The 17,928-nt window shown below is 46.3% G+C and overlaps 1 protein-coding gene across 4 annotated transcripts in view; it reads left to right on the top strand.

Annotated features, from left to right (window-relative positions):
• SULF2 (sulfatase 2) overlaps positions 1-17,928 on the top strand; it is a 135,415-nt gene that overhangs the window by 101,694 nt on the left and 15,793 nt on the right. For all 4 annotated transcript variants that reach the window (XM_072633635.1, XM_072633634.1, XM_072633636.1 and 1 more), the window contains 6 exons: positions 1,177-1,327; positions 4,004-4,179; positions 7,058-7,186; positions 9,410-9,466; positions 12,981-13,110; positions 13,667-13,877. In XM_072633635.1, coding sequence (XP_072489736.1) covers positions 1,177-1,327; positions 4,004-4,179; positions 7,058-7,186; positions 9,410-9,466; positions 12,981-13,110; positions 13,667-13,877 — 854 coding nt within the window. The remainder of the gene's footprint in view (positions 1-1,176; positions 1,328-4,003; positions 4,180-7,057; positions 7,187-9,409; positions 9,467-12,980; positions 13,111-13,666; positions 13,878-17,928) is intronic.

Here is a 17,928-nt window from a genome sequence, read left to right on the forward strand (position 1 = left end):
TTCAATGAGTGGGTGATACTGTCTGCTAAGACAGGAGTCATTTCACTCTAGGCTACAGAGAACAGCACTGGCCCAACAGTGAACATGCAGTGACCATGGTCTCTAATCTAAGGCAGCTTAATATAAGAGGAAGCATTTGGGATCAAGCATCAGGACAGCCAGATTCCAGTCCCACCAGAACTAGACCATGAACTAGCAACCTCATTTTAGCAAGTCTCTGAGCCTTGGCTTTCTCACATATAAAATGAGAGCTTGGTCTCTATCAGGGATTCTTAACTTGGGGTCTGTGACTTTGGATCTTTTAATATTTGGGTAACTATTTCAATGGAATTGGTTTTCTTTGTAATCTCCTGTATTTTATGCATTTAAAAACATTCTGAGAAGGGATCCATGGGCTTCCGCAAACTGCCTGGGATATGAGGGGAGGGAAGGAAGGAACTCAAAAAAAAAAAAAAAGTCAAGAACCCTAGGTCTAGATGATCTTAAGAGGCAGCTGGGAGGTCCAGTGCTTCAAACACTGGACTCAAGAAATTAGTAACAAGAAATAAAACTCAGTGTCCAGAGTTTTGGTACAATCAAGAAGAGTCCTCTTACTAGCTCTGTGATCCTAGGCAGGTCACCACCTCTCTGGCCTCAGTATCTTCATCTGTAAAATGAAGGAGTTAGACTCAGGGGCCAGCACGGTGCCTCCAGCTCTAAATCAATGATGATATGATTTCTGATATCTCTTCCAGCTCTAATTTTTATTTATTTGGTGTTTGTTTTATTTTTTTAATTTATTTTATTTTTATTATTTGTTTATTCAGTGTTCTGAGGTCCCTCCCAATGTTGACATTCAACATGCTCATAGATTTAGGCCTCCAGGGGGCTTCAGAGGCTGCCTCTTCCAGACTCGTATTTTACAAATGAGGAAATTGGGTCTTGGGAAGGTTAAGGGACTGACGTCCAAGTCAGTCATGAAGGTAATAAACAGGTAATAAGAGGAAGATCCAGGATTTGAATCCAGGTCCCCTGACCACCTCTCCTTTTCTGAGTTCTCTTTCATCTCTAACCTTCCATGTTCTAAAGTTTCTTCCAGCTTTGGCATTCTACAGCTCCATGAGATTTGAGTGACTAGTCTATCACCATAGTCTATTGGCTTGACCCCTGTGCTCTCTGTTTACCATCCACCCCCAGCACTCCAAGCTACAATTACGCACCTAACCCCGACAAGCATTGGATCATGAGGTACACAGGACCAATGAAGCCCATCCACATGGAATTCACCAACATGCTGCAGAGGAAGCGCCTGCAGACTCTCGTGTCGGTGGATGACTCAATGGAAACGGTAAGCAGGCCCTGCCGCCACCACCACCCTCCACCCTCACCTTCTCAGCACATGGATGTCCTGTCTCTTGGATTCCCCTTTCCTTTCCTCTCATGGGATGAGCATATGGCCAAGACAGACTGCCATTCAGTGGCGTCCCAGGCCACTGGCCTGAGGTGTCATTGGCTCGAAAAGAAAGAAGACAGAATGGAGCGTGAGTAATAATAATGATAACCCCCTCTTCCAGTGGACATAGCCCAACACTCTCTGCCCTCCTATCCAAGGAGGGAAAGCACACTTGACAAGGTGGTTGTTGCTGTGTTGTTCAGCTGTTCCAGACTCTTTGTGACCCCATCTGGGGTTTTCTTGGCAGAGATACCAGAGTGGTCTGCCATTTCCTTCTCCAGCTCATTTTACAGATGAGGAAACTGAGGCAAACAGGGTTAAGTGACTTGCCCACAGTCACACAGCCAGTAAGTGTCTGAGGTCGAATTTGAACTCAGAAAGCTGAGTCTCCCTGACTCTAGGCTTGACACTCTACTATACCGCCTAGCTGCAAGATTCCAAACAAGAAAAGGAAAACCCACAGGGACAGAGGCAAGGGTATCCTCACTCACATTCACCTGAGCTCAGAACAGCTTCTAAGTTACCTGGGAACTGTTTTAAGATCCCAAGCTAGCCAGATCAGGTTTGGAGAATTCAACCAGTGGCCATTTAACAATAGGATTCCTTGAGGCCTATGGTTTGTTTGCTCCCATCATGCACCATGGCAGCCAGAACCTCCAGAAAATCCTGCAACAAGTAGCAGCTGGGGTTCTCAGACCCCGGCCTGGCCTGGTTCTCAAGGCTCCCTATGTAAGCCTCTTACCTTTACCTGTTACCTATCTTCTCCCAGTGGCTTCCTCTTGCCCGTATATATGAGAAAGAGAGAGTGAAGGAGAATATTCATGGGAGGAATGTAAGAAGAGAACAGAGAGAATAGGGGAAGGGAAAAAGAGAGGGAGAGAAGGGCAAGAAAAGAGGAAAAAAAGGATGAGAGAGAGGAAGGAAGAGAAAGGGAGAGGAGGGAGGGAAGGGCAAAAAAAGAGAGGAAAAAAACCAGAGAGAGAAAGAGAGTGAGAGAGAAGCCCCCAGGGAGAAAGGGACAAAACAGATCTCAACCTGAAAGTGCAGTGGGAGAGGAGACAGCAGAGGCAGAACCTCTGGCCTTTAGACCTTGTCACACAGCTGGCCATGTGACATTGGGCAAGTCCCTTGTCTTCTCTAAGCATCTGAAAAATGAGGTTGGGATCCCTGGGTGGGACCATATGGGCCCAAGAGTAGTGAATGCTCCTGGGGGCGTATGGGACAAATCACTCTAACCCAGTGGCTGACCAGTTGTGAGGACTCGGCCTGTTGGAGGCCTAGCACAGGGTTTTGTCTCCTCGCTTTCCCTGACTCAAGGTCAATATCTCATCATATCTCATTGGGGAAAACCGATTGCAAGGAGGAGGAAAGAGAATTCAGAAACTAACCACAGGGTCCCAGGCTTATAGAATACAAGTGGGGAGGAGGCTCTGAGACCACCTAGCCCAGCCCCTGAGAATCAGCAGCCTCAGAGGCCCCTCCCCACTTGTACTCTATGAGCCTGAGACCCCGTGATCCTCAGCTATAGAAAGAGGAATTATAACACTCACCCTGACCAACCTTTCAGGATGATTGTGAGAACAGTGCTTTGACTGAACCAGGATTTGAACTCAAGCCTGCTGACTCCGAATCCACAGCTCCCCTCTTCAAAGGCTGATTCTTAGTATCTGACCAAAGAGCAGATAGATGTTCACTGCTCCTTTGAGCAACCACTTATTTTATGTGTGAGATCCCGCTGTCTAACAGCTGGGAGAGCTGCAGAAATGACTAAGATGCCCTGCCGTCAAGCCAGTTACACTCTAGTTGGGGAGTTAAAATTTGCACACAGTTCCTGAGTAGAGTAGAAAGGCACATCAGAGAGGTACAGACAAGGTGCTGGAGGAGAGAGAGATCACTTCAGAAACCCAGGAGGAAGAAAAGGACATGATGAGCAGAGCCCCCCGTTTGGAGGCAAAGGACTTAATAGCTGTGTATGTGACTGTGAGCAAGTCCACTCACTTCGTTGAGTCTAAGAGTTTGCATGAGAGAACCTGGGTTTGAATCCCATGTCTTCTGCTGGACTACTACTTAATGTCTCTGAGCCTCCAGTTCCTCATCTGTAAAATGGGAATACTAACCTTTTATTACTTGCCTCACAGATTTGTTATAAAGAAAGTAGTTTATAAACAGTAAAGCCCTGTATACATGTAGGGGGTGGGGGTAGGAGTGAGGGTGGTCACGATGGAATATAGGACTTGGAATCAGGAAGACTTGAGTACAAATCCTGCCCCAGAAACTCCCTCTCTGTGTGACTGTGGACAAGGCCCTTAACCTCCCTGGGCCTCAGTTTTCTCATCTGTAAAATGGGGATAATAGGAGCACCTGTCTCCCAGGGTTGTTGTGCAGATCAAATGAGTTAACAGAGGTAAAGCATTTTGCCAACTTGAAAGCAGTACATAAATGCTATTTGTTCTTATTATTCATAATTGAATGAGGATGTACATGGGCAGGTAGAGAGTTGGTTATATATGCACATTCTATGCATTTCCTCATGCTGATATGACGTGGCCTCATTCACTTCTGTTGTTTCAGATTTACAACATGCTGGTCGAGACAGGCGAGCTGGACAACACCTACATTGTTTACACTGCCGACCACGGCTACCATATTGGCCAGTTTGGTCTGGTGAAAGGGAAATCCATGCCCTATGAGTTTGACATCAGAGTCCCTTTCTACATACGAGGCCCCAATGTGGAAGCAGGATCTTTGTAAGTCTACTCCCTTCTCACTCTGGGGAAGAGGTACAGTGTTGTTCCTAGGGACAAAGTTAAGCCCAGTCTGGTGCCAGTGTTAGAAGGAACCATTTGGGGAGCATGGTATATGTGTCTGGAATGCTGGACTTCTTTCTCCCCAAATGCTATGAGACTCAGGCCTGTGACTGTGTGTCCCAGGCCCAAATCTCAGATTCTCTTAACTCTTTAGGGGCTAGCACCTGCCTGCATGGGAACATCTGCCCAGTGCTCATGGATAACGATGCTCCATGGCTTTTCTGCTCCATCACAGTCATTTAGGGTCTGGCCATTTAGTCTTGCTACCTTGGAAGAAATAGCCAGTTATCTACGGTGATCAGGATACAGGAAGCTCCCTCCTCTCAGCATTTTCTCTTGTAGGGGTGTTTGGGCAGCAGGGCTACCATGGCCCACACTGAACAGCTCTCCTTGAGTTAACCTTCAAGGTGACACATTCCTTCTGGGAAGTGCTCTGTCTAGGTTGGGGGAAGTGTAAAAGGACTTATAATGATCAGAGTCACTTTGATCATCTGGGAAATTATGTAGCTGGACTCCTGGGATTTTTGATATGCAAATACTCACCATTAAGCTGTGCTTTGGGACTTACATCTATAATGAGCTAAACACACACATGCACAACTAAGGTTCCTTCTAAATGAGTGCTGAGAACCAGGAGTCTCCTAAGGACACAGCTAGTTTAAAATATGAAAAGCCGGTGCAGTACAGTGGGAGACTAAAAATCAGGACACCTGGCTTCTGATCTCAGCCTTGCCACTGACTAGTTATGAGACCTTAGACCAGTCACTTCCCAGCTTAATGTCCTACAAAAAGCACTAACTGCATTTAAAATCAGAGGATGTAGGTTTGAATGACTGGCTCTGTCACATACTACGTAAGTGACCTTAGGCAAGTCCCCTCCTTTGTCTGGACCCTAGTTTTTTTCTCTATAAAAAATAAAAATTATCTAAGGTATTTCCTGTGTCATTGAGGATACAAATGCTGAGTTTATCTAGCTGCTTCTGTTTTCAGATCATACATATGGCACTAATCTAGCCCTGAAGCCTTACAAAACCCCCTCAGTGAAAATTACACTCAGCTGAAAATGCTCTTGACCATCCACATTTGAAAACCGAAGTGGATGAAAAACCTGTTAGCTAAATAACAACATGCAGTTGCACAGGAAACCCACCACAAAGTGTATCCATATGCACTTCGTATCTGTACATGCACTGCAGATTAACAGTAAAGAAGGATTCAAAATTGATTAGGAAAGGATTGAGCTAGATCATGTTTGGAGAATCTTGTGTTGCTAAGATTCTTCCCTGGTAGGAATATTTTTTTTTCTTTTCAACAACAAGAATCTCTGTGTATAGCTACAGATCATGGAACACAATGACCCAAGAGGAAAAAGAAAGGCACATGGTGGTGGGTTTGAGCAGGGCAGAAACATATGACCCACAATGGCTTATGTGGCAGAGGAGGAATTTTTAAAACCTTGTCAAGGATATGCATGCTCACACAAGGACCACATATTAGGAATGAGGGACAGAAGCATGAGTGCTATGAGAAGACTGAAAATAGTGAGGCTGGATCCAGCAAAAACCTCCCATTGATTGTTTTGGCCAGTTCCTGTGTTGTCTTAAAATATTCCTTCCCAAAGATAGCTCCCTTTTCCCCACGAGTTTCTTCTCCATTAGGTTTGCCTGTTGGTGTCCGTCCCACTGATCCGCCATGTAACTCTGGGCACCAGTAGCAAGGGCATTGGATTTGGCATCATATTCTAGAGTTCATCTCCTACCTCTGCTAATTATTACTGCAAGTCACTTCACTTTGATGTAAAATGAAGGGATTAATTGGACTAAGTGACCTAGAGAGGCACATCGCATGGATGGTACACTAGACCTAGAGCCAAGAGGGCTTGGGTTCAGATCCCACTGGAGACACTTACTAGTTGTGTGACCCTAGACAAGTCTTCTAACTTCTCTGTGTAAAATATCAGGCAGTAGAAAGAGAGAGTGGACTCTCTGGTCTCTGAGGTCCCTGAGATCCCTTTGAGATCCCTTTTAGTTCCAAAGTCTGTGATTCTGAATTAACTTCTCCTTTCAGAGATGTAGTTTGGGGATCTGTAAAATAAGGAACCTGGACTAAGGTTTCTTCCAGTTCTAAGATTTGTTGCTCCATGATCTATTTGAGACTGTATGCAAAATGTCGAGGGACACTGGAGAAACTTCATGGCCCTTTTGCCTGATAGGGGATTCTAATCTGTAGGTACAACGACCATGACAAGTCACTGAGGCATGCATCTTCCCCATCGAGTCATCTCCTGCTCCTTCCCCCTAAACCTCCCCAGGTTTCAGGATGAGATGGAGGTTCAGCTGCCTTTCAGTCTTCCCTGGGTCCCTGAGGATGAATGCATAGATAGGGGTAGATACTTAGATAGATGGATGGATGGTTGATAGATCAATCAGTCTTTATTAAGTGCTTCCTATGTGCTAAGTGCTAGAGATAAAAATATAAGGAAACAAAATAGTCTGTGCCTTAAAGGAGCTTAGACTCCAATGGTGAAGATAGGGCATAAAGGGATGGTGCAAAACACAGGGAAGGGGGATAAGGAAGGGCTATCACAAGGACAGTGCAAGAAGTGGCATGGAGGCCAGTGGCAAGATAAGGGCTTCATTTTCCAGATTTCTTCCTCCATCCCCTAAACAGATTCCAAAAAGCTCTAACAGGAGCCAGGGTGAGAGAATGTGGGCTGAGGCTGGCCTGGGGGATCTGGTGTGTTTAACAGGCCGGGTTCCCAGAGGCAGCACCCAGCAGAAATTTAGATGAACCCTGTCCCCCACTGTCTCTTCCATAGAAATCCCCATATCGTCCTGAACATTGACCTGGCACCAACTATCCTGGACATTGCAGGCCTGGACATCCCTCCAGACATGGATGGCAAGTCCATTCTCAAACTTCTAGATACTGAGAGGCCAGTCAACAGGTAAGAATGTCTGGGAGTTGAGAAGGGGGAAGAAAAAGATGATGTATTCCTCCGTCCCATTGGTGCCCATCTGTCTGCTCACTGAGTCTGGGAGAAGAGCTACAATCGAACATACCACACAGACCTTGCCCTGGTGAGACCTGTCAGTTGGCAGGTGAGACAGCGCACATCCATATAAAATAATCCTCCCAAACAGTAGTTAAGAGGAAGATATAGGAGGACAGATCTGTCTTCACAGCCTATTGCGGGGAATGTAGACATAGCCTGGGCTTTAGTCTGGGCTCCAGATGCATGGTACACATTGGATAAGGGCTATGAAGAGATCTTTGTATTTCAGATAAACTCCATGAAGGATAGTCAGGCTTTGGATAGAGAGGAGAAAGGGGGAAACTCGAAAGATCCCAAGCTGGAAGGAAGGTAACCTGGCCATTAGGCAGAATGATCAAGCAGGCAATGCAGCAGAAGTGGTCAGAGGTGGGCTGGACTCCTCTCCTGGCCATACATCCACTGTTAATGCAGTGTAAGTGCAAAGTCTGTGGTCTTAAAGTTAAACTGGTATGAGCCCCAGCTGCGACCTTCTGTGTATGACCCTGACCCCTTGACATTTCTGAACCTCAATTTTCCTCATGTTTAAAATGAGGATACTAGAGAAGTAGTAGGGAATAGTGGAAACAGCTCCAGCTGGGCAATCAGAAGAAAGACCTGAGTTCAAATCCCAGATCTTCCATTTTACTAGCTTGGGCAAGTGGTTCACTTGGAGTCGGGGAGCTGGCTTCCAAACCCAGCTTTACTACTTACTACTCATGTACCTCATCTGTAAAAAGAAAGGAACTGAGCTAAGTGACTGTAAAGACTCTTCCTGCTCTAAATCTCTGACCCACGAGCCATGATGCTGTAAGTCACACTGCCTCCCTTGACCTCAGTTTCCCTATCAGCATGATGGGAGGATTGGACTAGATTGAGGATTGGGGTCCATTAATTTGACTGGGAGAAAATTGCATCTTTATTTTCTCTAGCCTCTAACTAAAATTTGTCATCTCTTTTCAATTATTAAAAACCTTCTCTTCTGAAAAGGGGCACAGAGGCTTCACTCAACTGCCATTGAGGTCCATGACACAAACCCGGTGCAGAACCCCCAGAGCTTCTATTCTCTAGTATCTCTTCCCAGTTTTAAGAGCCCTGTGATCCCACTTATTATAAACTCATCCACCAAGCTACAAAAATGCTAGATTCTCTGTGAGGCGATAGTGACCTCTGGTGAGCTATCATGTAAGTGCAGCCTTGAATCTTGTACTGTCCAATCCAAGCAAAGCAAAAGCTGGTCAGATCTCAGGACTGTTAGCTGTCCAGATCCTCTGGACACGAAGGGAGGAAACGGGGGCACCGAGAGATCCCATCATCCCCTTCCTGAAGTTCATGTCTTTGCTTAGTGGGCTCCCTAAGAAATATGCTCCATTTAACAGCCTGCTGGAACAGGTGCCTCCCCATGTTGGGTCTTCCCTAGTCCTCCTTGAAAACGATTCTAAGAGGAAGAAGTAGGAGGAAAGCTCCCTCTTCACAGAGCTTACTGCAGGGAATGTTTAGTCTGGGCTCCCATATGAGCTCGTTCTGGGACCTTGGGCTGACGACTTTCCTTTATGGGGCTCCATTTTCATATAGGAATGAACATGCTTAATAGCACACTTACCATGTGCTAGGCACTGTGCTAAGCACTGGGAATGGAAATTCAAGCTAGCACAACAGTGCTTACCTAAAGAAGCTTGTGTTCTAATAGGGAAAATCAACACCTAAAGGAAAGCTGGAAAGCAAGGGATGGGGTCATTTTATATAGGTGAGATTCAGGTCAAAGGCCAGTACAGACAACAAAAGGCCATCAGAAACCACGGTGCATTGATCACATCCTAAAACAAGCGCCATAAAAGGTTGCTGATATTACAGAGGAAGCTGGAGGACCTGAGGCTGACGCCTGATTCTTCCTCTCACAACCTGTGTGACCACAGAGGCTTTCTTTAGCTTCCTTCACCATTAAATGAAGGTTTTGTTTTAAATGATTGCTCCAGACAGGAGTCCAGGAGGGGTCTTTGCTCTGCAGATACCACCATGCCATTCTGTACAAGGGTTAGCTCTGGTGGGTTGGCAGATCCAAGTTCAGCTGATCCTGTAGGTCCCCGGGGAGATGGACTCTGTGTTTGTGTTGAGAACTGAGCTGTGTGTTTTCCCTAGGTTCCACTTGAAAAAGAAGATAAAGGTTTGGAGAGACTCATTCCTGGTGGAGAGAGGGTAAGAAGGAAGTCTTTTAAAGAAACTCACTATAGACAGCTTTCCAGCTACTAAGGGCATAATGTCTACAGACCCTTGTGCTAGGGGAGATACAAAGTTGAGATAAAACATGGTCCCTGCTCTCAAGAAGTTTCCAGTTTAGGAGGAGAATAATTATATTATACAATATCACATAAGGGCATGGAGGACTGAATCTGTCTGAGCAAGGTCTTTTATTGACCAGGAAGCTCAGGGACAGCTTCCTGGAGAGGGTGGACTTTAAAAGAGGAGGAGACAGGGAACACCCTGAAGATTATCTTTTTTCTCTAATGTGTGAGGAAGGCCCAGGTATTAGCTTCTATAAAAGGCCTGCACAACCTGGAGCACAGGCTGCTTGTAGCACGCCAAAGGATTTCAGGTGGCCCACAAAAAATGTAGAGGAAACAGCCTTTGTATGTAGAGGAAATCCTTTGGTATGGGGCAAACAACGTGCTGACCACAAGTTGTACAGGCCTGTTCTATAAGGAGTAAGGGCACTTTCTCTTTTGCGCCTGGAGGGAAAGCAATTAGCAGGCATTAATTAAGTACCCACTATGTGCCTAACACTGTATTAGGTGTTAGAGAGCCAAATACAAAGTGAGATAGTCCCAACTCTCGCAATGCTTAAATTCTACTTGGACGGAGCAGCATACTACATGTTCACAGATAAATTCGCAGTAAATACAAAATGCCCAGTGATAGTGGCAAGATGTGTTACCAACAGCTGAGGAAATAGCTGAGGACCTCTTGAAGGAGACTGTCCTTAACCTGAGCTTTGAAGTGAACTAGGGTTTTCAGAAAAGATGGAGGTAAAGAGGGATGGCATTCTAGGGGAGTGGCCGGTACAAAGGCATGAAGGCAGGAGATGGAATGTTGCATGTGTGGAATAGCAATCTGGCCTATTTTGGCTGAAGTGTAGGGTGCTCAGAAAGACAAACCAGAAGCCAGCTCATAAATAACTATAAGCAGTTTGTATTTTGTTATAAAGGTGATGGAGTTGACCATAAAATAACACAACCAGATTTGTACTTTATGATTATCAGTTTGGCTGGTGTTGTGGCCTGGTCCTGTAGTCCTTACTGTTAGAAAGACTGAGGCTGGTGGATCACTTGAGTTCTGAGCTGCGGTAGGGTCAACATCAATCATGTGTCTGTACTAAGTCTGGCACCAAGATGGTGGGACCCCGAGAACAAGGGGAAACCAGGCTGCCTAGGAAGGGGCCAGCTGAATGATTGGGTCAGAAAAATGGAGAAAGTTAAAGCTTTGGGATCAGGTCCATGAGTGACTTGTAGCCTGGGAAAGAGAGGAAGCCTGAGTCTCAAAAGAAAATCAGTTTGCCTAGGTGGAAGATGGATTGGAGAGGGATCCAGGGAGACCAGTTAGGAGGCTTTGAGGAGTCCAGGTGAGAGATGAAGAGACCTAAACTAGTGTTAGGGGTGTGGGAGGTGGATTTATAGAAGAGATATTGAGATGGAATGGCAAACAATTGAACTGAGGCATGAAAGGTGTGTGTGTTTGTCCTTCGTTGCCGAAGAAGACCATGCCATCAGAGAAATGATGACATGACTTGCACTTGACTTTGTTTTGAGTGAGGGAGGGCTGTGCAGGTCACCAGCCTCACTTCTCCTCCAGAGCCATCTGAATCCAGTGACCAGATATTCATCAGGATGACTGGAGATGACCCAGGATGAGGCAGTTGGGGTTAAGTGAATGAATGAATGGTGTATTAAGTTCTTAGAATGTGCCAGGCACACTGATAAGTACCAAGATGTAAATACAAAAAGTAAGACACTCCCCACCCCCCAAAAATGCATTTATTCTAAAGGGAAAAACAACACAAAAGAGTGGTAGCCAAGGAAAGGGCGTTTTAACATCGAGGTGTAAAATGAGACTTTGCACATTGAGGGTCCACTTGAGGGGCTGGTGAGCAGAGCTGTAGGCTACTTGACTGACATACACTCCAGTAATGGCAGCATGAGATTGATTACTGTTCCCAGAGCTAGTTAGAAATTGAAATTAGATGGGGTGACAAATGCCATAGGATGTGGCATTAAAATAGACAGGAGATCACCTAGGCATCCAGATGCAAAAAGGGTGATGACGGCCTGAGAAAGAGCTGACGGCTGGAGGGATGGAAGGGTCTGCTTGTGGCTGAAGAATGGGATTTGGAATTCAAGACAGGAGGACAGGTGGAGGGACAGCAGACTACCATCAGATAAAGGATTTTCCAAGTTCATGACCATGAAAGTGGTACATTTGTGACGCCAAGAACAAGAGAATGAACATCTCCATGTGGATCTATGGTGGAGTGGAGGAGGAAGTCGTAGGAGATGGGTTTGTGGGGATTTAGGAAGCTGAGGTATATCAGTGAGTGTTCTAAAGTCTCCTCGTGGGAGGGCAGAGACTCACTGAGGAAGGAAGGAATATCCTGGAGGTCTAAAGATAGCTACAAGAATCTTGATTGGGTGATAAATATGAACTGAATGAACCTCAGAAGGAAGAGAGGTTACTGAGTGATAATGATAGGAGGAGAGTCACTATGACCAGTGAGGGTCAAGAGGTAGGGAGGAATGAGGGCCAGAAAGAGTGGTCAAAGCAGCTGTCACCGGGAGGACACCAGGTGTCAGGGAATGCAAGAAGAACAGAGGACAAAAAGAAGAGGTCTCAGATGTGCACAGGGAAGGGACAGGGTGCTCTGGGAAAAGGGGAATGGAAAGAAGGGAGAGGGGATGAGGATGGTCTACAAGCAAGGCAAGCCAGGATCCGAGTGGCTGAGGTGGGGTGAGTATAAGGGAGTGGCAGTGTGTTAATCATTGAGGAGTGAATTCTGGTCTTTCTCATAGTCCATGGGGGTTTGGCCTCAGGGGGAGCTGTCCCAGGGTGTCGTGTGTGTGTGTGTGTGTGTGTGTGTGTGTGTGTGTGTGTCTGTGTCTGTGTGTGTGTGTCTGTGTCTGTGTGTCTGTGTCTGTGTGTGTGTCTGTGTGTCTGTGTGTCTGTGTCTGTGTCTGTGTCTGTGTGTCTGTGTGTGTGTGACTAAAAGGGAAGGAACAAGGAGGTTAGTGTGGAGGGAGCCTGGAAGGGAGCCCTATGGTGGCTGTAGAGGGTGGCTTAGAACTTGGTTGATCTGAGGTCTTACATTTAGAAGAAAAAATTTTTTTTTTTTCCTAACTTCCATCAAAATGACAATTTTCCCTTGAGCCTGAGATGCAGAGGAAGATTTGTATGTATGAGGCAGACGTTGCAGACAGTTCTGGGAGAACTAAATCACTGTGTGAGCTTGGACAAATTACTTCTCTTTTCTGTTTCAGCTGTGAAATGAGAAGGTTGGACTAACTAGTCTTTAAGGTCCCTTCTAGCAGATCTCCCAGCAATGGCTGTGTCCTAGGGGCCCTCCCAGCCCTGACATTCTGTCTTCTAAGACGGCCTAGCAGCACTGAAATCTTGTGTTCTAAGGTCCTTGCCAGGTCTAATTCTCTGTGATTTCTCTTCTTTATAGAAAACTGCTTCATAAAAGAGATAATGAGAAGGTGGATGCCCAAGAGGAAAACTTCTTGCCCAAACACCAGCGTGTGAAGGATCTGTGCCAGCGAGCAGAGTACCAGACAGCTTGTGAGCAGCTGGGACAGGTGAGGGCACAGACGGGCAGCCAGGCCCTGGGGCTTCGGTGGGGCGAGGAGACTCTTGGAATGACTTCCCTTCCACTGAAGAGCAGAGGGCGAGGCTGGCGATTCTAAGGCAGTTCTGTGGTCGCTTCCAAATTGCTTTATAACCATTATCTCAGCTGAGCCCCGTCAGAGCAAAGAACGGAAGGAGGAGGAAAGCACTCTGCCCAGAGTCATACAAGGGGACAGAGGCGAGCTGCGCCGAAGCCCGTGCTCCCTGTTCTGCTCTCTTAGTGGCCTCTCTCCTCTGTGGATGTTACAGCATCTAGAAAAAGTGTAACCGAAAAGGGCTTGCTGAGCACCTACTATATGCCCAGTCTCGTGATAAACCCGTCAGGTGGCTTTCAAGGCCTGTTTGCCGCCTGATCTCTGTTTCTCTTCAGTACTTACCCCCTATTCTGGCCAGGCTCATGGCCAAACAGTTTTTCAGAGCCCCCCACCCAATAGACACGCATACACGCTCTCTCACATATACACACATCCATCTCCTGGGTACTGATGAGGACCCCTCGTCTTGCAGAAGTGGCAGTGTGTGGAGGATGCCTCCGGGAAACTCAAGCTTCACAAATGTAAAGGACCCCTGAGACTGGGGGCCAGCAGCAGCAGCGCCAAAGGCTTCTCCAACCTCGTGCCCAAATACTACAAGGGCAGCACCGAGGGCTGTACCTGTGAGGACAATGAGTACAAGCTCAGCCCTGTTGGGAGGAGGAAAAAGCTCTTCTCCAAGAAAAGTAAGTGTCAGGGGCCACATGAGGAAGGGGAACGTTTCCTCTGGCTTTCTGCTGCTACAGAAAGTGCAGTGGGGGGTGGGAGGAAGGTGCACCCCTGGGGTTTGGCCAGTTAGCCCACCTACCCCCCCAGCAGGAACTGGTGCCCCTAGAAGGAAAGAACAAGGGTTTACAGGTTCATAGGACCAGGGGGTGTGGATCACTTCACCTTCAGGGTTTAGCACGCTGTGTTCTAGTCACACACACATGGTATTTTCTGCTATCCAGCATCTGCTGCATTGCAATAGCTCAGCTACTTCAGAACCACAGAATCCCAAATTGTCTGAGTTGGGAGAGAGTTTAGAACACAGAAGGTCAGAGCTGGGAGGGCCCTTAGAACATAGAAGGTCAGAGCTGGGAGGGCCCTTAGAACACAGAAGGTCAGGGCTGGGAGGGCCCTTAGAACACAGAAGGTCAGAGCTGGAACAGAACATCAGGGCCAAGGGGAACTTGAGAATATAGTGCCATGATGGAAAAGTGCCTTAAATCCAGTCTCCTCCTTTACAGAGGAATAAAATAATTCCGAAAAGTTTAAATAACTTGCCCAAATCTCTATGGCGACCTTGTACTAGCAGAGCTTGGACTGTCACTTAGGTTCCTTGACTCCTGGAGCGCGGGGGTCATTGGGGATATGTGTGCTGGGCATTTTAGAAGACGATACCTCCAGGGGAGGCCTGGAGAGGGGGATGGAGATGGGGCAGACTTGAGAAGTCAGCAGTGAACATAGTTTTCAGAGTTCAAATCCATTCTCCCCTACTTATTGCTGTATAACCTCGGGCAACTTACTTAACCTCCCTGATCTGTAGTTTTCTCCTCTAAGGGGTTTAGGACCAGATAATCTATAAGGTCATTCCAGTTCTAAATTTTATGATGCTCCTCTAATTAGCATTGGCTCTTCATCAGAATGAACATGTCATCAGCCCAAACAAGTAGCTCCTTGTGGGATTAGGCCTTAGATGTCTTACTTATATTTAAGGATAGTTCTCTGGGCAGCTAGGTGGTCCAGTGATAGAGCACTGGGCTTGAAATCAGGAAAACTCATCTTCATGAGTTCAAATCCAGCCTCACACACCTAGTAGCTGTGTGACCCTGGGCAAGCCACTTAATCCTGTTTGCCTCAGTTTCCTCATCTATAAATGAGCTGGAGAAGAAAATGGCAAACCCCTCCAGGATCTCTGCCAAGAAAAACCCAAATGGGGTCAGTCAGACACGACTGAAAAATGACTTACCAGCAACAACAGTTCTCATCTTCACTGCCCCAGGTGTGCCACATCAGGAAGGTGAAATCCAAATTCTCTAGGACAGTTGGCCTGTTTCCCTCCCAAACCCAGGCCTGCCCCTAACTCTGCTCTGGCTCAGATAAATGTGCCCATTTGAAGCAGCAGGCAACAGCTACCAGCCATCACTTCTCAACTGTGTTTCTTGCTTCTCATCCCACAAACACAGGTCCTTGATTATTTAGCAGATTAGTCTTTCTCCATAATGACCTGGCACACGCTTCAAGACAGTGGCTTCAAATTGATTTCCCCCCCATTATATTTCCTCACAGGCTGGTTACTAACTACTAAGCTAATTTTTCTAGGTGAATAAAATTATTGGTTCCAAGATTGAATTACACAGCACCACACTCTCTTTTAAGAGCGCAGCATGGTAGATAATCTTTAAATAATATGAGAACTTGGAACTCAATTAAGCTTTTTTTTCCTCTTTAAAAAACTGCAAAGAAAAAAAATATTCCTAGTAACCCAAGGGTTGACTTTCTTAGGCAGAGCCCCCAGCAGGTCCCCAATAAGTGAAGCTTTGAGAAGTGAGTGTAGACGTGTTCAGGGGGTGGCAGCTGATCCAGTTTGGCTAAAACATAAGTGTATTCAAGGGGAAGTGATATGAGGTTGGCTGGTGAGATAGGATGGAAGCCAGTTTGTGGAGGGCTCTGAATGCCAATGAGGATCATGAAATCTGGAATTAGAAGGAGACTTAGTGATCACCTAGTTAATTCAGTGAACAGAAAAATTATTAAGTGCTTAAGTAGCAGGTTGTGCAGAGGAATAGACTTCTGGATTTGGAGTCAGGGAAGGCACAGAGTTCAAATCCTGACTCAAACACTGTGACCCTGGAGCAAATCACTTAATTTCTGTTGGCCTCACTTTCCTTATCTGTAAAATGAGGTGTTAGACTTTGTGGTCTCCAAGGTCCCCTCCAGCTCCAAATCTATTATTTTAAGGAGGAGGGAAGCACCTGAGACTCTTTCGCCGCCCCCCCCCCCCAACCCCAATTTGTTACAGATATTATGAAGCAAGGCCCCTTTCCATTGGGTTTGTAAAATTTAGAGCAGAGTGGGTTCTAATTGAGTCTCCTCCTTTTTGTAGACGGGAAACCTTGAAGTACTTGCTCACTGCCACACAGTAGCAAAGCCAGAATTCAAACCCAAGACCTGTGACTCCAAATCCAGTGCACTTTTCACTGTCACAATGGCAGTGTGGACTGATATGGTCAGACTTGTCAGTTAAAAATATTCATCTGGCCTGAGTAGGTCCAGTGAATAGGAAAGAAACATAGATCAAATCCCAGTTTTGCTGCATGGCTGTGCAAATAAATTTCACTAAAGTCCCTCTGTTTTCATTGTAAAAATTTAGTCCTTGATCGAGAAAGATTTGGAGAACCTTCCTGGGGTCTATTTTCGGTGTCCTCTTCCCAGGCCATGCACCAGGCTCACTAGCGTAGGTCCCTCAGGGAAGAGGGGAATCCAGGGGAGAGTGTGGATGATTCCAAGCAAACCCTTCTCCACTCCTGTGATCATGACTCTCACTGTCCCAATAACAGTTCAGTAGTTAGTCTACCAGCCTCCAAGCATTAAGCATTTACAAGGTGCTCTGTACACTGTGCCAAGTGGATGCAAAGAGAGACAAAAACAATCCTTGCCCTCTTGAGATGTATATGTGGGGGATGGAAGGGGGTGGAGGAGGAGAGATGACATGGAAATACAAGATATATGTATGTGTGTGTGTGTGTGTGTATATGCAGGTTATCTCAGAAAAGAAAGCTTAGTAGCTACGGGGAAAACCAGGAAAGGCCTCCTGACGAAAGGTGGAATTTGAGCTAAATCTTGAAAGAAGTCATCCAGGGGCAGCTGGGTAGTACAGTGGATAGAGCACCAGCCCTGGAGTCAGGAGGACCTGAGTTCAAATCTGGCCTCAGACACTTCCTAGCTGTGTGACCCTGGGCAAGTCACTTAACCCTGTTTGCCTCATTTTCCTCATCTGTAAAATGAGCTGGAAAAGGAAATGCAAACCACTGGAAGGAAGGAGGGAGGAAGGGAGCAAAACAGAAAGGTCCCAGAAGTAAGGCAGGAAAATACTTGGGCAGCTAGGCCACAGAGAGAGTGTGATGTTTGAGGAAAGGATCAGGGTGGAGAGGATAGTATGAGACTGCAGTCATCTCTGAAAGGCAAGACGGGAATACATCATATGTCGATAGAGAACCTGAGCTCTAGGTACACGGTGAGCACTTAAAATATTTGTGGATGGATCCTGATGACATACATAACCTTGTGACTAGAAATTACACCTAGGGTTGATGTTAATAAACATTGTGATAAGAGACCTTGGGCAAGTCATTGAACCCAATTGGATCCCAGTTACTTCATCTCTAATATGAATGAACTGGACTGGAAGATCTCTAACAATTCATCTATTTCTTGGCAGTTGACCAGCATGGACTTATTCAGTGTCTCTACCCCATGCCATGGGGATACGAAGGCCAAAAAAAGAAAAAAGGGGGGGACGGGAGGTCTTTACTTCAGGGAACTTACATTCTATCAGGGGACAGACTTATTATACCAGGCCCACTACAGTCAAGCCCAGAGGTTAAACCACCTGCCAGCTGGAAGTCCGAGGGAAGATTCGGGCTCAGCCACCTGACAAAGGAGCAAAGCTGCTTCATCAGGGACCCAGAGTGTCAGAGGCTGAGTGATGGGGGTTCTCAGAGAGTTAATGGGACATACAACTCGGGTCTTTGT

The sequence above is a fragment of the Notamacropus eugenii genome, chromosome 1, assembly GCF_028372415.1.
Source record: "Notamacropus eugenii isolate mMacEug1 chromosome 1, mMacEug1.pri_v2, whole genome shotgun sequence".
NCBI lineage: Eukaryota > Metazoa > Chordata > Mammalia > Diprotodontia > Macropodidae > Notamacropus > Notamacropus eugenii.